The following is a 27,998-nucleotide window of genomic DNA, read 5'->3' on the forward strand; positions in this document are numbered from 1 at the left end:
ACAACTAGAAGTACCATACACACTGCGTTTATTTTATTGAAATCGTCACATACATATTGATGCTAGTCTGACTGTGTTAGGGTAAGCTTGTAATTTTGTTTATTAAATAACCGGGGGGGGGGCATTTCTGTTTTATGCGCTCGGTTATTTCACGAGTGATTCACTGTGTAAGACCGCCCCGCAACACCTCCATCCATCAACACGGAAGGTGTTTTATATTAGTTTCCGTGCTCGTATCCTTTATATAGAATCACGTTCCTCATTGTAAACAAAATTTGCAATATCATAAAGTCCCATTCAAACTCTTTGTTGTGATTGGTCTATCCGCGGTCACATGGCGAACATGCACCATTTTACGCGCGACTTGTGTTGTTGTCTCGGCGGCGCTTGACCTGTATGTTGTAAAAATGCAGCGAAATCTAGCAACCTTTCACCTACCCCCGGAACACAGGAGAAAGCTTCAAGAAGCTGGATTTCAAACTGTCAGCGACATTATTGAAGTCTCCCCGATAGAGCTCAGTAAAGAACTCGAAATCAGCAAAGAAGACGCATTGGAAATTCTTCAGTTGGTGAAAGGCACAAACATTACATCATCGACTGCTCTAGAAAAACTGAAAGAGGAAAAGGAATTGCCGTTCATAATAACATTCTGTGAAGAATTAGATACAATTCTTGGCGGGGGAGTGCCGTTGGCAAAAATTACCGAGTTCTGTGGGGCTCCTGGGATTGGCAAAACTCAGATAGGCATACAATTGGCAGTTGATGTACAGATACCGTCTGTATTTGGAGGCGTTGAAGGAGAAGCCATTTATATTGACACAGAGGGCAGTTTTATGGTACACCGTGCTGTTGACATAGCACAAGCTACTGTCAGTCACTGTATTTCTAGTATAGAAAACAATCCAAAGTTAAAAGAAGTTTTGAATGATTTCACAGTTAACAGTATTTTATCTAAGATTTACGTCTATAGATGTAATGATTATATTGAGCTTATAGCAACTGTCAATCTATTACCACAGTTTTTAACTGAACATCCTCGGGTTAAACTCATTGTTTTGGACAGTATAGCATTTCATTTTAGAAATAATTTTGACGATATGGCGCTTAGAACCAGATTATTGAACGGCCTGGCGCAGAATCTGATTCGCATGGCATCCCAGCATAAATTGGCTGTGGTGTTAACCAATCAGATGACGACAAAGATAAGGTCAGATGATAGAGGTCAAAGTCATGTTGTGCCAGCTTTGGGAGAGAGTTGGGGTCATGCTAGTACACTAAGGATTGTACTATTTTGGCAACATAATCAGAGATATGCAAGACTGTACAAATCGCCGTCAAGAAAAGAAGCCACAGTTCCGTACACTATAACAATGGGTGGTATTCGCAGTATTGGTCAACAGAATATTGACAAAGAACACAAAGATGGTGACCATGGTGATGATGAATGCAATCCTAGAAAGAGGATGAGATTAGATGAATAAATAGTTCTGGCTAGTTGTTTTACCCAAATTTTGTGAGTTGTACCCCATTTAAATATGTTTATACAATGTAACATATGAATCTTTTTTTTTTTTAATTCTATTTTAATTCTATTAATTGTATTGTTTTTAGTTCCATATATGTATTAATTAAAGGATATCAAATTTGTGATTTCACAGTATCAAATTTATTGTAGTGATGTCATTTGTTATGTGCCTTTAATAAATCTGCAATTGTAGAATCACAAATTTGATATCCTGATTATTCCATATATCTATTTTGCAGTTTCTGAAGGCTAAACAGTGATCTTAATTTGTGAATAAGTACTTAAAGTGCCTGTGCAATGCCCACCCTCACGTTTCCCATTTTAGATCTGTGTCCCACTGAAAAGGGTAGTTATTGATTTTTTTGCTGAAAATGATTACTCGTATCCAAGTAAATTTGGGATATTTCTCGTGTTGTAGCCACGCCCACCTATCATGAAACGGTCGACTATTTTCGGATTTCCGACTCTCGCCGAAAGTGCGCCACCAAATGACAAAAGTGAGAGGAAATAAACGGCATGGTAAAAACTATGTCAAATTATAATTTGTGTGCTCATTATAAAGAAGATCACCATTTGTGAACACGGTTTATCGTTAGTTTTAACTTGCTGCAATTAAGAAATGCCTATGTTTATCCCTATGTTTACAGTTTTAAGGAAGCATTTGGGACCCAATTCAAACAGTAATTTTCATAATCTGGAAAAAAAATCACCACTGAACAAGGATGAAAAAAATGTCTGCTCTGAGAAGTTGGAAGAATTTGAAATTAATATCTGAAACTTCTAGAAATATCTGAATTCAATATATTTTCTCAAAATAATTCAAGCAACCCAATATTTTGGGATAGTCAACAGTGTTATCAAAAGTTCAATCTGATTCATGAACCCATCTGGATTTTTAATTCCTGTTCTGCCAAAGTCTGAAAAACGGAATGACCATCCTTGATCACTTTCAAGCTTCACACATGCATTTTGTGCATCCACCCCATCATCATTTCTCAAACTGGTTCGATTTTGGTACAAGACAAGTCATGATGATGGTTGACCTTTTGATAGATTATTGGTGTCTATTTTTGTGCCCAAAACACCTAAAATCAACTTTTGAACACGTCATCAACCATTTTTCAGCATGCCTTAACAGATTTCGTTTAAACTTGAGTTATTGATGCATGTCATTTTGTTTAGTGATTTGTTAGAAAATGGCTGACTGGTGGCCATGTTGTTTTTATTTTCATGTGGTCTTAATCATTTCTCAGACATGCTTTATCTGTTTTTGGTATGAACAACACATATGATAGCCAACTCATGGCCATTTTTAGTCCCCATTCAGACGCAGTCCGAAAACGGGGACTTGTATTTTGATCTCTGTGCATGCGTGTGTGCATCCGAACCTGTATCTCAGACATGCCTGGACCAATCACAATCAAACTTCACAAATATCATACATGATATTATTCATATGCACATCAATTTGTTTCACGATCTAATTCAAGATGACGGCTATTTTTGTGCTAAAAAAATATCAAAATCAAGCATTTCTCGGCTGTTTAAAGATTGATTCTGTTCAAACTTGGTATATACATTGGACATAATAGGACCTTGATACACATCATTTTGTTTTTCAGATAAGATTAAAAATGGCCAACTGGTGGCCATTTTGTTTTAATGAATGTGGTTCTAGTGTCACATCTGACTTGTATTGACTGGTTATGTTCAAATTTTAAATATTCATTATGTCACAGATATATCGGTTTGACGATCATATTAAAAATGGCTGAATGGTGGCCATTTTTGTGTTAAAAAATCATCAAATGTCAAGCATTTCTGAATGGATTTTGATGAAACTTGGTACATACATTAAACATTACGGGTTCCTGATGCACATTTTATTTTTTAGATCGGATTCAAAATGGCTGACTGGCAGCCGTTTTGTTTTAATGAATGGGGTTCTAGAGCCATATCTCTGACATGCTTTGACTGATTATGATCAAATTTTATATATTCATTATACATCATCACATAGATATATACATGTATTCTAAATGGCTGATTAATGCTGTTCCAGAGCAATATCTCGTAATATGGACAAGTACTCGTTTGATGATCAGATACAATATTGTTAAACAATCATCATAATCATATTCCTGATATGTTTATATTTCATCTATATTACTATTAAAAAAACTATATATTATCTTAAATTTGATAACTAGCGGGGACTGTGCCATGCATGGCTTGTTTGTTTTGAAAATGAAGCATTTCTGTCATTCCTAATCAAAATCTTCAGACTTGGTACATATGTTGAAAAAATGTCTAAATGACATAAATTTGATAATAAATGCTGTGCTATATCCATGTCTGATATGTCTTGGAATTCAATAGACAATTTACCATTCTCTTTGAGATCCCACGTTATGCATGAAATTTACCGTAAAAGAAAATATATTACTTTGCTTCATTACTGTAACACTGTACTAATTGCCATTTATCACATACATATCCCTGTTATTCCTCTATTGTGACGTTACATTGTTCTCATGAGCGAACATCCAAGTACTGTAGAATACTTTATTTTCGCTTGGAATTTATTTTCGCTATTTTTGCTAAAGGGATGATTCCGTGAAAATAAAAACCAGCGAATATACATTTTTTTCTATATTTTACATTAATCTCATCAAAAATCAGTGAAAATAAATTCCAAGCAAAACTCCCCAAAACCCTTTTCCGCGAAAATTAATTCCAGCGAAAATAAAGTATTCCACAGTATTTTCATCACCTGGCAACCACAATCTGTGAAAACAATGGTCGAAAACTCAAAAAAACAAAGAGAACTTTAGGCTAGTTGTGAAACAGTACTAAGATTACCCTCGCGTTTGCAAAATTTGGTTGTTCGGGATCGTCTCGTAGTTGTGCTGAAGAGCCCACAGAAATATATATTACAGTGGTACGCACCTTAGCAACATAAAATGTTCTGTAATGTCATGTAGCTCCATCCCTGAGAATAGATACAGCTACATTGTACATATACATGTATACGAAAAGAATGAATGTGACCAAATACACAACTACTTTCAGGGTTTATTCGATCTGTCTAACTAGTTTGCCCTTTAGTAGAATCAATAGTATGAAGGAGATGTACTAGTTGTTTTTGTGGAATATTCAGTGAGAGAAATGCTTGAATGTGATTTGCAATATAATGTATAATTATGATAGTTTTATATGTTTGATGCCTGTATTTCATGCATTTCTATTTGAAATTACATTGCATTTTCAACTGGTGGTGGCCTTTTTGCATATCTGGAGAAATTTTTTTCACTGGTTGTGTTTAAATTTAATACCAAGACGTTTTTTAATGAAAATGTTTTTGACCAAATTGCAGTCATTTTAGTCCAAAAAAATTGTTGGTAAAAATCATAATTCATGTGCTTCAAACTTTTTGAACATGCATTGTCAATTTTTTTTACATTTGGTATAATTTTGAGCAGCTGAGTTATTGGTGTAATTTTTTTTTTTTTTTACATTTTGATTGAAAATGGCTGGCAGGTGGCCATTTTGTTGCTTGGTTTTACACTTCAGTAGTTTCTCAGACATGTTTCAGAGTAGGCACAATGATGTGCCATTATTGCTGACATGTGCATATACTGTATAGAATGATTTGGCATGCAGTCAAAGATCGCTGCCAACATCGATATAGTATTTAAAAAATGCGCATTTTAAATTACTTCCATTACTTCAGTGAAAATTAATTCCAAGCTAAAATAAAGTACTTTACAGTATGTACGAAAGCAGTACAGTGATATTGATAAATGCATAATGGAGGTTGATGTGATCCTGTACCGCCCGAGTGCATACTTTATGGTGTTTTCATTTTAACCTTAGTAAAGTTAACGCATAGTTCTGTATGGTGTCATCATGTCAAGAGCCCATTTAAGTCTCATCTTGTAGATAGCTAGACTGATGCTACGACCTTCTGACATGACATATATCAATGTTCAAGGTTTGTAATAAAGTGATAGCCACACAGCCCTGTCATGTAGTCATGAATATGACTTCTGTGGCAAAATGCACTATGTGTCAGCACTAGCACTTGCAATTGGCACTTACAAAAAAAGTCAGGAGAGACAACAGTGACATTCAATGACCGGAACTGTCGCATGGCACAAAAACATTATTAAAAAAAAATAAAAATAAAATTAAAAAAAACATGTCCTACAACTACATGTATCATAGTGAAAAAAGTAATACATTGAAAATGTACAGAAAATATAGTTCTTGTAAACTGTCATATCGAGAGAAGCTATTTTCTTCCACCTGGACCTCCCAGTGTCCTAGTTACCTTGGGCATGTGCATTCGCATTTTTCTGAGTTGGAACGCTTATGCGAGAGCGAGATTGAAACAGGATCTTGGTATCATGTCACTGTAGTTGCAAACCCTAAGTAATGTACCTGTGGTATTATACATCTTTTCTTTAATAATACTTGCAATATTTTTGGGCTGCCACTGATCCATGAATCATTTGTTGACTTGTATTCATGGCAACCAACTTCTCTAATTAAACAATAATGTAATTATTTGTTTTCCGAACTCAACATTCTATTCCTATACATGGTACAGGGCCTTGATGCTCAATAATGCAATACATTATCGCGAATAATCTGTGACAATGATATAATAAAATTTGCTTGTATTGACAATGCTATAATATAATGTGTAATATTGGATGATATCATAATAATAATATGCAAATTAAACCACCTAGCTGGCACTCTGATTGGATGATCACCTACAATGTAGTAAATTTCTATGTAATCTTTCTCTTTTCAGATGTAACTATTGGCTTTTTGTGTTGTGCTCCACATGAGTTCGTCAAATCATCATTAGATTGAAAGAACTGTGAATCTCTGAATTCAGCTGTCCAATTAGCATCTTGGAATACCACAGCTACTTGATTTAATTTTTTTATATATTTAACTAAATCATACAAAATAACAAACAGCAAATACTAAGCACCTCTATGCTTGAATTGAGTATATTTATGCTGGAAAAATCCACAAGAACTCAGTAAAGAATTTGAAATCAGCAAAAGAAGATGCATTGGAAATCCTACAGTTGGTGAAAGGACTGAACATTATATCATCGACTGCTCTTGAGAAACTGTTAACAAAAATTACCAAGTTCTGAGAGATTCCTGGATTTGGTAAAATGTAGCTTGACATTCAATGTGCAGAAACAGTCTGAATTTGAAGGTGTTGAAGGAGAAGCCATTTATATTGACACAGAGTGTGCTGTTAATATGACGTGTTTATGCTAGAGGAAATCTCTGCAAGATGATCTTCACATTAAAAGAAGTGGTAATGTGGCTCGGAGTGACGGCATTTGAACTGTGGATCAACCTGGTTACCATTCTCATATTCTCTATACTTTTAGCACTAAAACTGGAAAGTGTGGTTGATATGACTTGGTGGGAGGTTTTTATCCCACTGTTTACATGTGATGGGTTGAATGCATATTTCTGTGCTATTGTGTTTATTCGATTGTGGATAGACAGAGATTTACGTACAGCTGGATTACGTGCAGTCTGGAGTGCTCTTGTCCTGATTATGGTCTTTATATTTGAAATGTTACTGTGTCAGAGATTGGAAGATGAAAACAATCTCTCGTTCTCATTGATTATGTCACCTGTGTTTATTCTGCTCCAGATGTTGATGATTCGGGCATGTCAGGTTGGATAGTGGATTGCCTCATCTTACTTCTAAATGTAATCCTGAGTAATCAAGGAAACTGTACCTTTTTTGTATAATTATCTACATGTACATGAAATCCACTTTTTGTATACAAAACTGACCACCAATCTTCATTATGATTCAAAATAATTGTGATCTCTAGATATATTTCCCCTAAAACTAATTACTGGTAATCTAAATAAATTTATAAGCATACAGCTGACATGCAGCTCTCCTATCAAAAACTCCTATTGCTTTCATGTTGGGGAAATTATGGGTGATTAAGAAATTATTTGCGAACTATAATGGTCCATTTTTAGCGTAGCATAAATTTTTATTCTTTGAAAGAGACTAAATAATAATAAATATTTTCGCAAAGCCATAAAAATAAAACCTCAACGAAAGAGATAAACCCATGAGTGGATTTATAGAGATGCATGGTTGAAAATTTCAAATCAGGTCAGAAGTCAAGCCTAAATTGGTGGTACGAAGACAAGTCAGAATATTATACATTGTTTTTCAATTGATGCCATTTTTCTGAAGAAAGCATCAACATTTGAGTATGTCATCAACAGTTAGTTTCTCAGGCATACCAGAGCTGATATCATTCAAACTTTGTATGAACAACTCACACATGATGGGTTACTGATGCTCATCAATTTAGTCTGTGATTTAACTCAAAATGGCTGACTGGTGGTCATGTTGGGTTTTTTTTGGGTTTTTTTTGGGTTTTTTTTATGTTCTTAATCATTTATCTGAAATACAGGCTTCAAAGTTGGTACATAGAATTGAACATCAGGGAACCCCAAATTGATAAATGCAATATCTAGAGAAAGCAGGAACTCATCTGTTTTTGTAGTTGGATTCTTTCCTACAGGTCATTTATAGCAACCAGTATACTGGATATAATGTGTTGTGTTACTTGAAGTAATATTAATACTGGTTTTTGCAAGATTACATGTTATCTTTGGTATTAAAGCCACAATTAACTCCTATTCATCTACCAATGATGTGAGTGATTGTGTGTAATAAAGATTACAATCTGAAGTGATGCCCCATGGTTCTAAATATGTACTGTCATTTCCAATAATTAAGTTATTTCACCATATACTGTACATACAAATAAACATGCACAGATCGCAGTATCATCAGATCAATATATTGTTTGTACATAGTCGTCTACCAGTAATAAAACTTTTCTTTCAACAGAATATCTCCACTTTTCCCATTATTTGCATCCCCATCTTATATTAGCTCTCGTGTGCAGAGCAGGAAGGAAAGCTAATTTCAACCCAATGTCTGTCAAATATTGTTCTTCTAATATCTCTAGAACCACTTGGTGGATTGGAATGACATTTAGTATACATATATATATATATATAAAGATGAACTCCAGACCTGATTAATTGCATTAAAACTTGATTCATAGAAACTTTGCGTTGAATGTCACACTATTTTTGAAATAATTTGCACATGTTAAAAATTGATAAGCCTGTTAACTAGTTTGTTCATATCCTGACAAAGGTGGCTCCAGTCTATTACAACCAGGTATATGCATGACAAATTATGTATTTGCATCAATTAGTTGTGGTGGATTCACAAGTTTTCCAAGATGAAGTATTATCCCTAGGTGTGTAACATTAACATCGTCTGCTGGACCGTTTTATGCAATATATATATCAGCAATAGATATGTTAATAACCAAATTCTATATGTGTGTGCATAAAATCAATATTTAAGAACATTTCAATATTTTCCATTGCTTTGCTAAATGGTCATAACTTCCGCATAAATATCTAGTTAACTGATGGTAGGAATTTATCTGTTGTGATCCGTCATCAAATTCTACGATGAACACCTAATTAAAGTATCTCAGAACATTGATAATTTCAGAATGTTGTGATCAACAATAATACTTCACAAAGACTGAGCAAAAAACAACCCCACAAATGGGCTGGCTTCAATCACTGTTACAATTTTTTCAACATTTCATTTCAATTTTTAAATTTTCCAATAATTTTACAAACAACTGTTTGACTTTCCAATCCAACTTTATTTAATATCCAACCAATCTTTTCGACTTTGTAACTAACATTTACAACTTTATTTAATATCCAACCAATCTTTTCGACTTTGTAACTAACATTTACAACTTTATTTAATATCCAACCAATCTTTTCGACTTTGTAACTAACATTTACAACTTTATTTAATATCCAACCAATCTTTTTGACTTTGTAACTAACATTTACAACTTTATTTAATATCCAACCAATCTTTTCGACTTTGTAACTAACATTTACAACTTTATTTAATATCCAACCAATCTTTTCGACTTTGTAACTAACATTTACAACTTTATTTAATATCCAACCAATCTTTTCGACTTTGTAACTAACATTTACAACTTTATTTAATATCCAACCAATCTTTTCGACTTTGTAACTAACATTTACAACTTACTACCCAATTTGTTAGTGGACTCTTAAAACCTTTCAATCTAATGTAGTTCCAGATTTTTTGTCCAACTTTTACGATATGTCAGCCAGTTTTTTAGAAACTTAATATTTAAATTTGCTACAGCCTTTTACAACTTTCAATTTAGTTCACCAAAGAGGGGAAGATGAAACTGTACATCCCTGACATTCCTAGCTGTTTGGGATCAACGGATGAATGAAGTAAAGTTGGGAAAACAGACAGCCGCATATTACTAGATATATAAATATAATAAAGAATGAATAAATTTAAACACAGCTGAAATTTTGTTTACAAATTTATTCAAAAAAAGAAAGTTCAAGATCACACAGCATGTGATATGGCTATTTTAAAGACGTCATTATTACCACTATGGAAGATATACTATGGTAATATACATATTTGATACCCAGTTATTTAGCACAACTCTGATAAATGCAATAAGCCATGTAAAAATTAATCGATATATTGATTATCCAGCATATACCACGAAACGGCTGAAGACTCAACAAATAACATACTGTGTGTGCCACGCGGGCCCCAGTGAAGAGACGAAATACCCAGAGGGCGGTATTTAGAGCCGGAGCAGTCAAGACGTAGAGTGGAGCCAATGCCATGAATGCGTAGATGTTCTCAATGTCATTCTGAACCACTCTGTGAAAAAAGAATATACAGATTATCCAGTGTAATCAGTCTAATAACGACAGTCATTTCGTAAATTCGTCTCCATTGTTTTGTAATACGTTATAGTCATTGTAAACTTGAGAAGTTCAAATGAATACGTTTATTCAGAACACCTTTCATATTAGTAGCGCCCTCTAGTGTCGGTGCCCTTCCGTGACGCCTGGTGACAGGAAAGCCGTTCACAGCATTGTATTTGTGTTTCGATTTGTAGTCATCACAAACTACAATTAACATTTTGGTGATATTTAATATATTTTGATTACACAACCATTGACATTGGTTCGTTTTGATCGACATTGCTTGCACTAATCAACTCAATACTGACGTCACACAAGCATCTTGGCGGTAGAGGGCGCGAAAACATATCAGCACAACTTACGTATTAATAAGTGTGATTCTACCTGCCATTCGAGGTCATACTGGGATAGTATGATCGTTGATAAGATATGGAGCAGAACACTGACAACGTGTCAGAGTAAAATACAGAATCGAAGGATAAACGGCAAGCAAAGTTCAACTTCACGATGACACGTAAACTGGGTGACATTTTGTATTCATCAGGTTGAAATATGATGTCACTCTGTTGGTTTTATTTACCTCAGACTGCGATTCCTGCTCAGTGTAAAATGTATTTATTTGCCGTGTTACCTTTTTACTCTTTCCACGGTACTGTCTGTCGCCCCCATGCGCTTTACGTCTTCAGTGGACTTGGCATTTCCGAACGCCTTGGCATCTTCTGGATTGGAATATTTCTAACAAGGAAAACATAAAATAAATTAAATAAGTGACGCTCAAACTACAGAGGCACTAATAATAAAGTAGCTTAGCACATTTTTGTTCAATTTTAGCTAAGCCTAATAAAACCATAACGTAAGCTACGAATAATACAACTTATCAAGTACGGTGTTAAATACAGCTATAACCCGGTCGTGGGTGTGTCATCGTCAACTTTGAATATTACTCGACTGTTTGTTCAAATAGTTTGTAAGGGGACATTCTATGTATAAGCCTAGTTGGTTTCAGCATATGTTTACATATACTAGTACTACGCATTTGCGAGTCCCGTCCAACCAAACAACCTTTACCCCACCCCAACCCCAATCGAGTCACACAAACATGTATGGACGTATCTTGCCTAAAGTAGGCCACCGTACTGAGTGAGCACACGTTTAATAGTGGATTTGACTGCCTGTAGAACTCTCCCGGGAACTCACCTTTCTCGTTGTTCTGATTAGTGCAGTGAGTGGTAGCAGCAGCAAGTATTTAACTAGCACTATGGTGCTATAATACGCGAACAACTTGAACACCGGGTTACTTAACGAAAGTTCTGCTGCCATGTTGGAAGAGCAATGTTTGACCGGAACAAAGTCAGTAAGGATGTGTCCACTGACGATTCTATAGGGGGTCCAGTCTGAGATTTGGGGTAGTGATTAAAAATGCAATTTGAATACGAGTAGTCCTTTTAAAGGGCGGTGGTCGTCGCGCTGCGCGTGTCCCACAATCCAATGCGCTCTTCTAAAGGACATCTCAAGTATGAGGTTTGACCTGGGCGCGTCTTGCACTAATTGCCACCGGTGACTTCTTTTATACCTTCCAATCACCTAAAATACCTGATTAAAACTTGGGTAACGACTCAGTTTGTACTTATCGATCTGCGCAACAGTCAAAGTTGCCATCTTTGTTTATATGAGACCCATATAAACACAGAACTGAATTATTCAAGCACTGTAAGGAGGTTATAGTAAATTTTAGTATTAAAGTTCAATTAACTGAAAAAATTCGAAGCAATTATGAAATATTGTTCAGGAACAAGAACTGCACAATACATACAAAAATGTATGCAAATGAGATATGAGCAGCTCCACCAAAATTAAAAATATGCTTTCCACCATAGTTATGAGTTTAATGTGATTTTAATTGATTTGATTTTTCACTTCTTAGCAATAATAGCTAGTGCATTGTATTGTACTGACCGTACCAATTTATTGTGAGTTTTTATGTATTTATAATATTGTTTAGCTTTATTTAGCATTCTGTTTAGTTGGTTAACTTTACTGTATCGTAGTGTAGTTTATTTTATTTCATTTTTATACGAGCATAGAACAACTCACTGTAGTTTGTTTTAGTGTTGAATAAATATTATTATTATATCATCATCATTATTATTATTATATATCTCGCGCATGCGTGGCGCGACGACTACCGCCCTTTAATACAATGACATCATATGACACCGCGTTTCACCATAATGGATTATTTGTGCTCAAATTCCCATCTGCGTCACGGTTCAAACGGCATCGTTCGACTCCAGTCAGTGAAATGGCATGCTTCTGATTCTATGGAACTTTGGTTCGAACGTTCTGTTTTGTGGTCCAATGACTTGTTACCGACATGGACGAGATAACACTGTCGCTGTCACACGGATGGTTGATATAGTGCAGCACAGGTGGTAGCAAGACCCGGGGTAACTCGTCAGTTACTTGATACTATCAGCGTCGTTTTTCTTTTATTCTATTTTAAGTATTTTTGTATAGGGGTGAAAGCTCCGTTTAGGTAAACACGTTATGGTAAACTTTGTTAGCTAGACATTCGCGCACGTTTTCTTATCCCGTGCAAAGGGGCTGTGCGCGAATGCAACTACAGTCAAAACGTAATAACTGCGTTGTCGCGGCAACGTTGTTCTTCTTACAACTTGAATCTGCGGATGGAAAGGTAAAAATGTGAAACTCTCCTTCTTGATCACTGATTTTGTGAATACTGTGTTGAACGCAATCAATTTCATAATAAGGATGAATATCATTTTATGGCTGTTTTTCCTCGCTGTCTTCGTATTAGAACATAATTTTTGCATGTATAGTTTTGCACTAACCCCACTTACTGTTTGTATATACACGCCTGAAGTGTTAGTACATACTACGTCAAATTTAATGTATTACAAATTACCCATCATGCAAGGTTTTTAAATAAACATGGCGTCTGTCTATGTACACAGTACTATTGTTGTCTAGTCGTCTTTACTAGTTTGCTGCATTCACTTGTATCAAATTCACTAGTATGACTTCAAGAAACAATTTAAACCAGTTGACTAGTTTTGTTCATTTTGCTATGAAAAGCAGAATTTGAATGTATTTCACAGTTAGCATTGTATAGGGCTAAACCAACACTTACTTATACTAGCCCAAAGCTGGCTCATTCCTAAACATGTTGATTGAACCTACCGTTTAAAGTCGCCCTCGCACGACAAGAATGACATAAACTTTCTTCTTTACAAAGAACCCGAGAGGAAAAAAAGCATTGTACCACGGATGTCTTGAGTCGGCCAATGGGTGTTTTAGTATTCCCGTGGGTGTATGCCGTAAATAAACTGGTTATAGAAAGATATATGGAATTAAAAAAAACGACAACGCAGTATACACTATTCATTGACTCAGTGATTGACTATAAATTAAAGCGGGAGGGCAGCGCACGTGCAGCAATTGAGCCCCAAGCGACGATGACAACACACTCTAAAACGCAAAGGCTCATGGGTAGACGCTTGTTTGTAAACAATGACGCATGCGCAGGTGACGACTCCCCCGCTTTAAGGTAGGTATATCATAGCAACAATTCTGCACAATTCGCGACAGATGTATACCATCAAGTGATCATGATTTGACTAGTGCAAACCATCCGCGATTGTGGTTTCTATGAATGAATACATGATATACACGGTATTGTCGCTAATCAGCAATAGAAAAGAAATGTAGTAGTGAATTGATAAGCGTGGTTACTCGTGGTGATATAGGAGCTCGATGTCAGTCATCTGAGAGCCTTAATATTACCAGTAAGTCGACAATAGTAGTATTACAGAGTTGGTGTTAAAACAGTCATTTGGGAGCGACGTTTTGTTGCTGGTGCACATAAGTTTACACCCCCCCCCCCCTCCGCGTCTAGACTGGTGAACTATAACCAACCCATATTGAAATCAGATAGTATTCATTCATTCGTTCGTTATGTCGACGCTTTAGCAACGTTTTCACGCCATGTTTTGGATTTCTGTTGCATTTTTGTCCTGGTTTTTGTCACGTATACAATGCTGCTTTTCCACACGTCGCTACACAAACCAATGTCATGATATGGCGCCCCCGTGCGTAGTTGTGATCTTTTCGAATTTATACTTCTTTAACGATATGGAAACATTTTGAAATTGACTGCTCTACATTTACTTCATTTACCATTCTGTGTAGAATCACAGGCACGGGCAAAGCCAAAAACTCACCTTACGTCCATATATTAATGTAATATATAATACTCCGAACCATATACTGTGTTTAACTGCTCTAAAATGACTATGTGTCCAGTTGTATCAGCTATATATTGTCTGGGCGTGGGACAACACGTTATATTCACAAACGAGGTCGTGGAATATTGTTCATTACTGGTTGATAAAAGTGTCAGACTGTGTTAGATTTGGTATCATGATCCTTTATTAAGCACATGAAGATATGTTACCGTGCGCCCTGTAGAGGGTGATCATAGAAGCGTGGAATGAAATATTTAAAATACAATTCATTGTTGTCATACACACTAATAAAGTAGGATAGAATATAATTTGGTACCTAATCTCGGTCTTGAGTATATTACGAACGACTAATCTCAACCCACGTTATGTTGAGAAGCCCAGTAACTAAATAAGCAGACAAAAAATTGGTGATCAGATAAGATGTACTGGTAGTATGTGAACGGATTACACAGGCCGTTAATACTACAGTCAACAGTTTTATCGAGAATAGTATGGTAACCCCCCCCCCCCAATTTTACGAAAGCCGAGATATCACCAGTCGATGTCGTGATTTATTTCACAGCAACTTTTATATTAATTCTGGTAATATGTTGGATGTAAACACTACGATAAAAACATTCTGTTTTCGACATTGTGAAATTTTTTCGTTTTTTGAAAGAAAAAAACCTGTAAAAACTGATTTTGCAAAAATAATTCAGAAATTTATATTAAGAATAATTCATAACGAAATGCTTTTCCTATGCACCCATAAATAATTTCCCTAATGTATGAACAACTTTAATAAATATGATTATATTTCGTGAAAATACTGTATTTTTTTGCATAAAAACGAAAGAATATCGAAAATGAAAAATGTTTATCGAAGTGTTATGTAGTATTTTATTTTGAAAGCACGAATGAACATTTCTCAAACGACATAAATATGAAGTCACATGATACCAAATAATGATTGCGCCAATCCATCAGGCAATACACGTTATCTGTTGTTTTGATATAATATATCGACAGCGCAAAATGGCTCTCTAGACCTTCGCTTGACACGATTGGGCATCGCATTTGCAAGTTCGTTTTTATCATCAAAGGCCATTTTTGTATGGTAGAAAATGAAAAGCTGGTCCAGCAAACAAAAATTATCATCGTTGAGTAGTTTATTCAATACTTCAAACTCCGCTCCCTCGATGTTCATTTTCATTACTACGAAATCATCGGGAGTCACGTGATCGCCTAGCCATTTACTGAAATCTATACTCTTAACGTTGATGGGAGAAAGGTTATCCACGTCTTTTTTAGTTTTTGAGATGGAGCTCCCCCAATAACCCTTCGTTTCAGCTTGTCGATCAGGGTACAATGTGATCCCATCAGTGTTTATCCAAACAGCTGTCTCATTGTAAAGCTGGAAGTGGTATTTCTTTCTCAGTTCCAATAACTCATTAGAGTGTATTGGGTCGGCTTCAAATGCAAATACCTTCCATTCCGTTGGGTCATACTCATACGGAATTTTAAACTCTTTCTGGTTCGTTGACTTCATGCGTTCTTTGTAGAATAGTCGAAGCGTGTCACCCCTATTTGCACCAACATCTATATATACAGTTGATTTCTCCGATGATTTCTTCGTGAATGACTTCTCGGAAACTTGTAGAAATTTTACGCAAAAAACTATTGTGGCCACCATAAGCACCAATGATATATAAACAAATGATCTCATCTTTATTACGCTGATGGAAATAAATAACAAAAAACATGTATGTAAATTATTGATGATATATGTTATTTATGGCAATAACGAAAATAGCGAGCAGTACTTCTATTTTTTCGAGCACATAGCTCGTGCAAAAAATATATAAATATTCATTATGCACCTGTATCAGCACAAAACTCACAAGTGTGATAACAAACAGTTCAAAACTGTGAGAGCAGTGGAAAGCACAAAGGGCGTACTCGTCATTGTTGTGGAATACGCAAACATTTGATTTGCGGATTACGGTCGCACATCAGTTCTTTTTTTTAACATTAGGTTCATGTATTGTAAACTACTAAGTGGGTTAAATATGTTATGTTATATTAGGAAATGAATTGCCTTAGTGTACGGGCGTTGCTAAAGAACGTTCCAAAGTATAGGACACGTCATATCACGGACTGCGCTATTGGCGTTGATTTCGCTATTGGCGAAAACGAGTAAATGCCCAATGGTTATCAGACAGGGAGCGAAGGAACTTTGTTCGCTGAGACAAATGGAATGACCTTTAGCGTAGACTGGAAAACCCGAAATGTGAAAACTATGGAAACATGGAAAGTAAAAAATACTGTCATATATTAGAAACGAATGTTACTAATAAACGAATGTTACTAAATTCGTGTGTTTTTCAGTGTTTTTACTTTCCATGTTTCCATAGTTTTCACATTCCGGGTTTTCCACTCTACAAACTTCAGGCTATTTCATATATGGTGATAGATCATGAATCTCCATAGCTCTTTGAAATAACGCCAACCTACCGCAATTTAAATATGTAAATTTTACAAGAGCAATAACTATAAATTCCAAATGACTTATCACATGTCTTCATTGGGTAATTCAGGTTCAAAGAGCTTTATAGCATTTCTGTTGTTGATTTTAAAAGCATATTCTACATTTCTCATTATGAATTATGAATTGTAAACAGAACTCACTGAATACAAGCAAAACTATGACAATAATATGGATGGTTTGAAGTGAAAGATACTTCACATCCTGTAGTAATACAAACTGTGAGCGATTGTACTAATACTGTAACTATCTATGTACCAACATATTATACATCCTGTAGTAATACAAACTGTGAGTGACTGTACTAATACTGTAACTATCTATGTACCAACATATTATACATCCTGTAGTAATACAAATTGTGAGTGACTGTACTAATACTGTAACTATCTATGTACCAACATATTATACATCCTGTAGTAATGCAAACTGTGAGTGACTGTACTAATACTGTAACTATCTATGTACCAACATATTATACATCATGTAGTAATGCAAACTGTGAGTGACTGTACTAATACTGTAACTATGTATGTACCAACATATTATACATCCTGTAGTAATACAACCTGTGAGTGACTGTACTAATACTGTTACTATCTATGTACCAACATATTATACATCATGTAGTAATACAAACTGTGAGTGACTGTACTAGTACTGTAACTATCTATGTACCAACATATTATACATCCTGTAGTAATACAAACTGTGAGTGACTGTACTAATACTGTAACTACCTATGTACCAACATATTATACATCCTGTAGTAATACAAACTGTGAGTGACTGTACTAATACTGTAACTACCTATGTACCAACATATTATACATCCTGTAGTAATACAAACTGTGAGTGACTGTACTAATACTGTAACTATCTATGTACCAACATATTATACATCCTGTAGTAATACAAACTGTGAGTGACTGTACTAATACTGTAACTATCTATGTACCAACATTTTATACATCATGTAGTAATACAAACTGTGAGTGACTGTACTAATACTGTAACTATCTATGTACCAACATATTATACACCCTGTAGTAATACAAACTGTGAGTGACTGTACTAATACTGTAACTACTTATGTACCAACATATTATACATTCTGTAGTAATAAAAACTGTGAGTGACTGTACTAATACTGTAACTACTTATGTACCAACATATTATACATTCTATAGTAATGCAAACTGTGAGTAACTGTACTAATACTGTAACTATCTATGTACCAACATATTATACATCCTGTAGTAATACAAACTGTGAGTGACTGTACTAATACTGTAACTACCTATGTACCAACATATTATACATCCTGTAGTAATACAAACTGTGAGTGACTGTACTAATACTGTAACTACTTATGTACCAACATATTATACACCCTGTTGTAATACAAACTGTGAGTGACTGTACTAATACTGTAACTATCTATGTACCAACATATTATACATTCTATAGTAATGCAAACTGTGAGTAACTGTACTAATACTGTAACTATCTATGTACCAACATATTATACACCCTGTAGTAATACAAACTATGAGTGACTGTACTAATACTGTAACTACTTATGTACCAACATATTATACATTCTGTAGTAATACAAACTGTGAGTGACTGTACTAATACTGTAACTACCTATGTACCTACATATTATACATTCTGTAGTGATACAAACTGTGAGTGACTGTACTAATACTGTAACTATCTATGTACCAACATATTATACACCCTGTAGTAATACAAACTATGAGCGACTGTACTAATACTGTAACTATCTATGTACCAACATATTATACACCCTGTATTAATAACTAAATGTTGTAGTAAATGTATCCATACTGTAAAGTCAAGTGAAGTATACTTCACTATTGTACACTTACATTGCATTCACCTTTGATCAAAGGAACTATGGTTCGATTACTCAAGAGCAACTTCTAACTGCAACCTATATTTCCACACTAAAACCAGAATAAAAAACAGTATTAACAGCTGTGTTGTTAATCCTCGTGGAACATTGTTACAGCTTGTTATTCAAATATAGTGGGCGTTGCACAGTCGTATATTTCCTAAACAATTGTGCTGCCTGCAGTGTATGTAATGTTAAGCTGAGGTTGAATCTAATACCTACAGACAGTTCAGTCATCTTCCACAACCTGAGAGTATATTACTCTTACCTCTTGATGGCCCCTGAGAAGTATATCTCCTTCTCCCTTGGGCAGCAGAAGTTGTTCGACAGTGTCCAGTTTCTATTGGCTCCTCTTGACAAGTTGGTAAAAGAAAACCAACCTGAGACCACAGGATTACAGCTCAGTATGAGCTTCAGAGAGAGACGAGAGCTGATGCTGCACGAGTGCATGAACCTTTCGGAATAGTTTGCAGAGTCACAAAAGGAAGAATTCTTCAGCAAGCTGACAAAATATCAGTTGGCATGATTGTGCCCATGCACAAATGGTCTGGACGGGTGCGATAATCTGAAGCGTCTATGACAGTGTGCTAGTTTTCCTATTTGCATTGCAAATCATTATGTCAAAACAAATGAACACAAATGATAATTACACTGTGTTACGTTTGCCAGCTGGGGCAAGTAACTGAACAAAGTGAACTCTATGATGAACTCTCAAGTTTTAATAAGAGAATATTTGTTGCTGATATGATGTTAAAAATGAAGCAGACACTGTCCAGTGCCTATCGGAACTCTATTAAAACAGCATGTCAATTTATTGGTAACCCGTTTAACAACTAGGCCAAAAACTTACTGAAAGACCACCAAGTTACGAAACAGCTAAGCGTTTATTTAATTGGCATTGGAATATCAGATCCATTGTTAACATTCTTAGTAACACTGATAATAATATTCGTCTTACTACCACGCCAAATCGCACACCGTCAATAGTAAATAGTTAATGTTTGTCATCTTCCAAGAAATCGCGCAAGTCAAAGACAAATCGCATTGTCCAAAGAAAACATGCTACCTAAAATGTAACAAAGTTATCTACACCCAGTCGGCAAGGGCGATATGGTACAATGTAGAAAGCATGTGATGTAAATGGTTTCACCTATCCTGTCTTAGTTTCAGTTATGAAGAAACTACACAATATTTCTGGCCATGTTCGGATTGTAGAATGTCATCGGAGTATTACAAATACCGACTCTATGGTCCCAAATCTACAAATGCCAAGTCGCTGTGTCGCATACGACTTGTTTACCACTTCCGTGTGACTGAGAATGTTCTAGAACCGTACTGTGTCTGGGTAGAATTTTTAGAAGCTGGTTGAATAGGTAATAGGACACTGTAGAAGGTAATGGAACATTCTAGAAATTTGTAGTAAGTTCCAGACTCATTATGTATGCTGATGTAATGGTCTATTTATAGACATTGTGGGTATATATAGGGGAGATGTTCAGCACTGAGATGAGATCGGAGATCTCGTTGAATTGTGTTGGAGTTTAAGTATCTCGTTGTTGGAGGTTTGGAGTTTTACCGCGTTATTGTACTTGATGTTTGCATAGTATAATAATACCAGTACCAGTTGAAACCTCATCTGTTGGCTTCGTGTTCGTATTTTATCATCGCCGCCAGGGAAGTCTTTATGTTACTGTTGCCATTTTGGTATTTGAACCATCACACCTGTACTATACCGATTACGGTAATATTACGTTGCGTGCGACACGCTGTCGCTGGATTTTGTGTAGAGATGAAAATCTACATTATTTTGAAAGAGGACTTGGTGTTGCTGCGTGATGCAAACGCGAACTTGAAGATAGGCCCAAAAACATTAAAGATGGTCAACAACCAGCCTTTAGAACAGCAGAATAAAACACCCCCAGTAAAACAAATATTACTCAATGAATATTCGCTCGTGTATCATATTTCTCCCACTAAATAATAATAGCGTTGTTCGAGCGGCCCCTAGGCGACAGCTGATATCATTTACGTCTTTATTGCTTCTACTAGTATTGATAGTAGTTAATATGTTGGTCAGCTGAGGTAACCACATGACATGGTCAGTGATTATAGTCTTCTTATTAAAGAAATCAACATCAGTAGTTCTTTTCTTCTTGCATTGTTAGTATAGACCATCTAATTTGTCCCATGATATCGATTTTGCAATATTGAAATGATTTAAGTTTTTTAAACACAATTTTGGTTATTGAACCTGAAATACAGACTCTTTAAACATTTCAATGACAAGCATTTTATTCACGATTTGCGTAATGTGCCATGGCGTTTAACTGACCATATTTGTGACGTTAACCCCTGATTTAAATTAGTGGATCTGATTTTATGATAATCTTTGTGATATGAACCAGAGTGGATCTCTGGTTATATTATTGATATTATGAAAGCTCGTGATGTTCTTTTGAAAAGACCCAGAGCTGAGCCATGTCACAATCTCTGGTATGAATATAAAAGTGCTGGAAATAAAGTTATCAACATTATCTTGTTGGCCAAAAAGCGCCACTTCCAAAATGTGAAGAGGTCTAATCCGTCTACGATTTGGAATATCTATAACAGTGTGGTCAGTTAAAATAATCACCAAATTTCTTTTAATAACAATATAAACTGTAAGTTTGGAAGTTGGCTCTCTACTGGTTCTTCCCAGCCACATATGTATACTTATTATCAGACACTTCTTGTGAAAGCTAAACCTATTTATATATAAATATGGCTATTATGATGTTAATCGGATTGATGACTGGCTTAATGCTAATTATATGAGTATTAGCGCAAACTAAATGAATGTTGAAATCCACCACCTGCAAGTTTGGTTGTATGATAAATGATGACATTTTATCCATTGTTGTGTATGATTCCTGGAATACTGTTCTTGGTGTAATCTTAGACCAAAAAGATTGGATTTCTTACCATTCAAGTTGAAGAAAAACTGCTAATATCCATTGTTTTAAAAGCTAGCCTGTGTGATTTCATAAGAATATACCCCTTTGAACTACTGTTTTTTCTGTATGTTATGTACATTTTGTAATATATTGTTTCCTTTTTTTATTGTGTTGAACACTAATGACAAATATATACCTGTCTGCTTTCGGGGTAACTAAATTTGGTCCCTCTAAACTCAGTCCTTGAGGTGGATCTTGAACACCCAGAAGAGTTGCCTGAAACAAATTCACAAGGCTCTTAAAGACCTCGGAGCCTTATATCAGAATGAATATCGAGTGTTAGTAGCTAGCAGAAAATGACTCTGAGAAGCTAATGAACAGCTTGATCTTTGGGAAGACCATTGGAAAATTCTATAAATGAGTTAATGTCAATCTTGCGCGTAAAAATGATGCATTTGATAGTAAGCCCAGCCTTACAACAATCCAAATCCACAAGAGTCATTTAGTTCTCACCAAGCCATGTGTACGACTTATGTACGACTTCCCCAAGGTCAAAGCTGTGTATGGGTGCATTGCCAGCTCATATATACAGATGCAGGATTGGCAAGATGGAATATGAATCTGTGCCCTATCGCTGAATACGTCGGGTTGCACCCTTAAATGTATTTGATCCGATAGGCTGTTGGAGGAAACATCAGAAACTTCAAGGGTGTGAAGAAATATGTTGTTAAAGAGCACATCTTTCACAAGTAGGATAAAAAAGCCTTCTTCAGTATAACTGTCTCCCGTTGACAGCAAGTGCTGGATTGCAAAAAAATGGGTTTGACACCCTAGCATACAGCCACAAGAGTGTTGCCCCTACAGATGAGCTTTTGGGAGTCTTAAGGGATAACCCTATTAAAATCCGCAAAGTGGTTCATCCAAGAGATAATGCAGCTTGTGACAAAGCATCTAGATTGGTATACCCGTGAAAGGTACTAACGTTAGTACCTTCCATGGTATACCTAGAGGTATCACACCAGACTAGTTTCCCTCTGATGGTCACCCTCTAATTTGCCAGGTTGGTTGAAACAAGCGACCTGACGGTTGAAATAGCTTTGCTGTCCTACAAGAACACTGTGGTAGCCACAAAATATCAAAGCAATCGGGTTACTACGTTTCAAGAAGTCTAAAATATTAGTTTTTTACCAAATATGATAAAAATATTTGCCAAAAAATGAGAATTAAATATATCATCACAAAATGAACAAATTGTCAAAGATCCACAAAAAGTATCTACATACCAAGTATCAAAGCAACTCAGCTGGTTGTTTTCATGAAAAAGTAGAAAATATATTTTTTTTCAAAAATGGCAACACTATTTGCCTAAAATAAAAAGATTAAGATATCGCCCCAAATTAAACAAATTTGACAGGCAAACAAATCCACCTACCCATACCAAGTATAATATTCTTATGTATGAACAAACATTTAACAGAGTGGAGATAGGTTAATTTGTTCTTAATTTACATGTGTGAATAATTCATTGAGGTTTAGAAAAATAGGTTTTGTGAAAATCACAAAAATCTTGGGACAGGATGTCGTTGGCCGATGGTTGGGTGATTGTCACTCAAGACTTTCTGGAAACTATACAAAATTATCGCCACTGGTATGGTTTACCTCATTTTCATAAGGACATTTTTTTCAGCTTGCAATTGAACTAAATTGTGTGATGTGTTCTAAAGCCTGTGAGCCATTTCGTTTTAGTTTTTTAACGTGAGGTCAGCTCATGCACGGAAATGAATTATTTTGATGCCTGTCAATTCACAACTATGATTGGATGGTTGTCTCGGCCTCAGGTCGTGCAGTACCATGACAACCCCTACACTGACCTCATCTATGTGATTGGGTATAAGTAAAATAAAACATCGCGTCGTGACTTCTGTATATTTCTGTGGACTGTTCTGTTAAAGGCATTTAACATTAATCTACAGTTACACTTAGAAAGGGATGTTATAATTTATATTTACAATGTAAAAATTTCATTATGTTGTTATCGCATGATTCAACCATTGTACACAGGAATTGTAGCAACAGCGAACGTATAGGTTCTGCCACAGTCAGCTGGCGCACACGTGATAATAAAATAAATACGATATTTACTATATGGGGGCCGCCATCTTGAATGACGCATAAAACTAAATAAGAGACAAGTTGTGAAACGCGTTTTTCAGATTCCTACAAATCAGGACAAAAATACCAATCTTTCACAAAAATACGGTCCGTTGGGGTTATATTAAGCCAACCGATAACAAAATTCGGCCGAATTCGTCGTTTTTGTGTGGAAAAATCCCTTGCATACGAACACCTAATTACGCGAAGAACCTAGAACACTAAGTCGGGGTATTTGAACACAGTCACTTGGGGGCTGAAAATCAATAAATACTAATTTTCAAAAAAAATCATCCGCTATACGTATATAAATAAACAAGTTGTGAAACACGGCACCTAGTAAATCGACACCCTGTCGGTTTCAAATGTCGATTTCTTACCTTAAAATGCGAAACACAAATTTTAGAGGGGATCAGGTGTTACGTTAATAACCATTGTTCATAAACGCTAACTTGGTTTTATTCAAAACTGCACAAATCCCGCGTTTTCTGATGATATCCGACGATTTCATGAACGAAAATGGCCAGCAGCCAGAATCAAGGGGGATTCGCACAGAGTTCTGGGTAAATCAAGTGCGCATACTCATTTTCAGCCAAACAGGCGTGCCGTAACAGCGAGTATTTCCTTGATTTACCCAGAACTCTGTGCGAATCCCCCTTGATTCTGGCTGCTGGCCATTTTCGTTCATGAAATCGTCGGATATCATCAGAAAACGCGGGATTTGTGCAGTTTTGAATAAAACCAAGTTAGCGATTATGAACAATGGTTATTAACGTAACACCTGATCCCCTCTAAAATTTTTGTTTCGCATTTTAAGGTAAGAAATCGACATTTGAAACCGACAGGGTGTCGATTTACTAGGTGCCGTGTTTCACAACTTGTTTATTTATATACGTATAGCGGATGATTTTTTTTTCAAAATTAGTATTTATTGATTTTCAGCCCCCAAGTGACTGTGTATTTGAAACTAAAAAATGGCATTCCAGCACAGCAGCCAATCAGCGACGGCCTAACGCTTAGATGACAATTTCAGTTTCAAATACCCCGGCTTAGTGTTCTAGGTTCTTCGCGTAATTAGGTGTTCGTATGCAAGGGATTTTTCCACACAAAAACGACGAATTCGGCCGAATTTTGTTATCGGTTGGCTTAATATAACCCCAACGGACCGTATTTTTGTGAAAGATTGGTATTTTTGTCCTGATTTGTAGGAATCTGAAAAACGCGTTTCACAACTTGTCTCTTATTTAGTTTTATGCGTCATTCAAGATGGCGGCCCCATATAGTAAATATCGTATTTATTTTATTATCACGTGTGCGCCAGCTGACTGTGGGTTCTGCCACCATCTCAATTCGTTGCATTATCAAAATAAATTTCCAGATAACTTTATGTAGTGACAAACTCACATCGCAAACAAACATGACAATAATATACATCAACAGTAGACATATTTTGTAAAAACAGTTATATTTTCTATTGCCAATTGTTATACAATATTTGGCAACCATAATTACTAAAAAAAACATTGCACGAGTCTGAAATATTCAATTTGGCAGTATGTCATGTCAATCAGGGTGCTGAAAATAAAATAGTATGTTCAAGTGAAAACTAGTTCAACAGGTCAGGGTAGCGTGTTTGTAAGATGTCTTAACTGGACGGACGAACACATCATCTACGGTCTCCATAATATCCCTCACTTGTTGGTGGACGACATTTCGTGCTGATATGTTGATGTTACAAAGAATAATGTTGCCAAGGAGTTGTACATGTTTTATCTGCTTCGAAATTGACCCGGACAGAATGTGTCAAATGATATTTAAATAATAACCATAGAATCAGATGCTGAATTGTTCGAGTTACGGACATCGAGTTACGAACGTCGAATTTAGAAACTTTTTTTATTTGAGTTACTATTTTAGAAACCCTGCTAACTTTTGCGAAACCTTCCCCTTATTAACATATAACAGAACTCCGAGTCACGGGCAACATACATTTTGTTGTTGTTGAATGTCCTCATTTAGTAACTCGAATTTTAATTAGCAGTTAACAACACTACGAGTTACGGGGAACATACAACGTTAACAAAATCTATGGGCGTGGTTATTAATATATGGGTGTGAGTATTTTTGTAACTCGGGGTTTTCATAACTCGATGTTCAGCAGCTCCATATGCTAACGCCTTTACACGTTAGCTTTTTTGACTGCGAACCGTACAGTGTATATTTTTGTATCCTACAGTGCAGTGCACAATTTACTTCACCATACAGTGCATATTTACACATTGGAGAAAAAAATTACAGCAAATTCATCATAGAACAAAATAGCACAAAATTAAATGAAGGAACAAAATATTTTGCACAGCTTTTCTTCCGTCAACCCCAAAGTTTCTAATGATCCATCCCTAAAGATAAATGTCGTTAGATTTATAAAGTATTTTTTGAATACTTTTTTTTAAATACGGGGACTATGCCATTCACGTCTTGTTGATATTTGTGGTTGATATTTGTTGATGATATTATATTTTATGGTTACATTTGTGGTTGATGCAGCACACAAACTGTCACTGTTGCCGAATGTTAATTGAATGACCTAGTTGACAATCCTGAGGGACGATAATTTGTAGAAGGTAGAAACAAACATATTCGAAACTAAATATTTATTTGGCACTGTTTATTTTGTCTAATTTTTAGCGACATACTGTATATGAGGTTTATACAATTGCTATCGTACACCATTGTATCGGTCCAACTCAAATTTATTGACGTGTTTATTGCTTTAATTTGGTTGATACAGCTGTCGTGCACATTCGTGTTTACGTTTTAAATTTTACGATTTAATGACGTCTTTCTGTCACACGGGCGCAATATGTTGTAACATCTGTCTCCTTGAATTAACCATGTATATCGTGATACCCTGTGTCGCTCGTCTCCGAATAATAAAGAATAATTTAAAGTAGATTTATTTACATGTGCGCATATTATATGTCCAAATCTGTCTACAACTATTCCTTTTAATATTAGTCAACAGTATGCAATTTTTCAGGTTCACTTTCATTCTTCGTTTTTGGTTATTTTTTTTTATTTTTTTTGAGAAAACTATAAAATAATATGCATAAAATTTCATTTAAGCACCGGTTTCCATAGCCCACGATGAAACAACATTTCCGCGATGAAAACCGACTACAAATATTGTCAATGTGTCAATACCTCAAGGCCTTAAAAAGTATCTTGTACTGTATATTTTATTTTCACCAAATGTCACCGAATATTTTAGATATTGAGATATACCCGTTCCATAGGAACCAATTGTGCAAGTCCTAAAGGAGACATGCTCTGTATTTTCTCCTAACCAAGTAAGGTGACTTCCCATATTTTTGTTCCATTTTCCTTATCCCCGGGACGTGAAATATTAAATATGTAAAAATGAAGAAAATGACAATATTTTTATTGTTGTGTAGCAAGAAATAGTGACTCTTTGGTGTACGAAAGCTCAGGCGATATAAAGGAAACTAATAATCACATTCACTGTTATATATTGCTGGAGTGTGATCGATGGATTGAATTTATGAACAGAGCGTCAACCAGACCAGACTGAAAAAATAAGAATACAAAATTAAAAATGTTCCACAGTTACCTTAGAGACTTGTGAATTAACGTTTAAATTTCGCCAGGTAAACTTTTGATGATTCATCAAAACGCCGGAAACCAGAGAAAACCAGCGACCAAATCGCGCGAGCAAGAAATCAACCGCCCATTATCGCACGAAGTCCGACTGATGGCGCCAT

At 35.6% G+C, this 27,998-nt stretch overlaps 4 protein-coding genes across 5 annotated transcripts; 2 read left to right on the forward strand and 2 right to left on the reverse strand.

The window, feature by feature from the left end:
- Positions 1-272: 272 nt before the first annotated feature.
- On the forward strand, positions 273-1,509 carry LOC100371203 (DNA repair protein RAD51 homolog 3-like). Its single transcript, XM_002732694.3, has one exon. The coding sequence runs from the start codon at positions 408-410 to the stop codon at positions 1,479-1,481; it is 1,074 nt and encodes a 357-aa protein (XP_002732740.2). The 5' UTR covers positions 273-407; the 3' UTR covers positions 1,482-1,509.
- Positions 1,510-6,730: 5,221 nt separating this feature from the next.
- On the forward strand, positions 6,731-8,457 carry LOC100370009 (transmembrane protein 203-like). The gene has a single exon (XM_085491764.1). It carries the CDS (start codon positions 6,851-6,853, stop codon positions 7,253-7,255), a length of 405 nt encoding a protein of 134 aa, XP_085347890.1. The 5' UTR covers positions 6,731-6,850; the 3' UTR covers positions 7,256-8,457.
- Positions 8,458-10,006: 1,549 nt separating this feature from the next.
- On the reverse strand, positions 10,007-27,970 carry LOC100371052 (microsomal glutathione S-transferase 1-like). Of its 2 annotated transcripts, none has more exons than XM_078007565.1 (3): positions 27,848-27,970; positions 11,054-11,157; positions 10,007-10,375 (listed from the first exon to the last, which is right to left on the reverse strand). In XM_078007565.1, the coding sequence occupies exons 1-3, from the start codon at positions 27,902-27,904 to the stop codon at positions 10,135-10,137; spliced, it is 402 nt and encodes a 133-aa protein (XP_077863691.1). In that variant the 5' UTR covers positions 27,905-27,970; the 3' UTR covers positions 10,007-10,134. The 2 variants fall into 2 exon arrangements, with proteins under 2 accessions (XP_077863691.1, XP_002732739.1); XM_002732693.4 differs by lacking the exon at positions 27,848-27,970 and adding an exon at positions 11,620-11,801.
- Positions 14,849-19,193, reverse strand: LOC102810156 (uncharacterized). Its single transcript, XM_006813949.3, has 2 exons — positions 19,107-19,193; positions 14,849-16,402 (listed from the first exon to the last, which is right to left on the reverse strand). The coding sequence occupies exon 2, from the start codon at positions 16,390-16,392 to the stop codon at positions 15,664-15,666; it is 729 nt and encodes a 242-aa protein (XP_006814012.3). The 5' UTR covers positions 16,393-16,402; positions 19,107-19,193; the 3' UTR covers positions 14,849-15,663.
- Positions 27,971-27,998: the final 28 nt, after the last annotated feature.

Source organism: Saccoglossus kowalevskii, chromosome 17, assembly GCF_978046115.1.
Source record: "Saccoglossus kowalevskii chromosome 17, keSacKowa6.1, whole genome shotgun sequence".
NCBI classification, from domain to species: Eukaryota; Metazoa; Hemichordata; class Enteropneusta; family Harrimaniidae; genus Saccoglossus; species Saccoglossus kowalevskii.

Coding starts and splice junctions, on each gene's coding strand:
- LOC100371203 (XM_002732694.3), top strand. CDS start 408: ATGCAGCGAAATCTAGCAACCTTTCACCTACCCCCGGAACACAGGAGA.
- LOC100370009 (XM_085491764.1), top strand. CDS start 6,851: ATGATCTTCACATTAAAAGAAGTGGTAATGTGGCTCGGAGTGACGGCA.
- LOC100371052 (XM_002732693.4), bottom strand. CDS start 11,742: ATGGCAGCAGAACTTTCGTTAAGTAACCCGGTGTTCAAGTTGTTCGCG. Junction 11,158..11,619: donor TAATCAGAACAACGAGAAAG/GTGAGTTCCCGG, acceptor TTTCCTTGTTAG/AAATATTCCAATCCAGAAGA. Junction 10,376..11,053: donor ACCGTGGAAAGAGTAAAAAG/GTAACACGGCAA, acceptor CTTTTTTCACAG/AGTGGTTCAGAATGACATTG.
- LOC102810156 (XM_006813949.3), bottom strand. CDS start 16,392: ATGAGATCATTTGTTTATATATCATTGGTGCTTATGGTGGCCACAATA.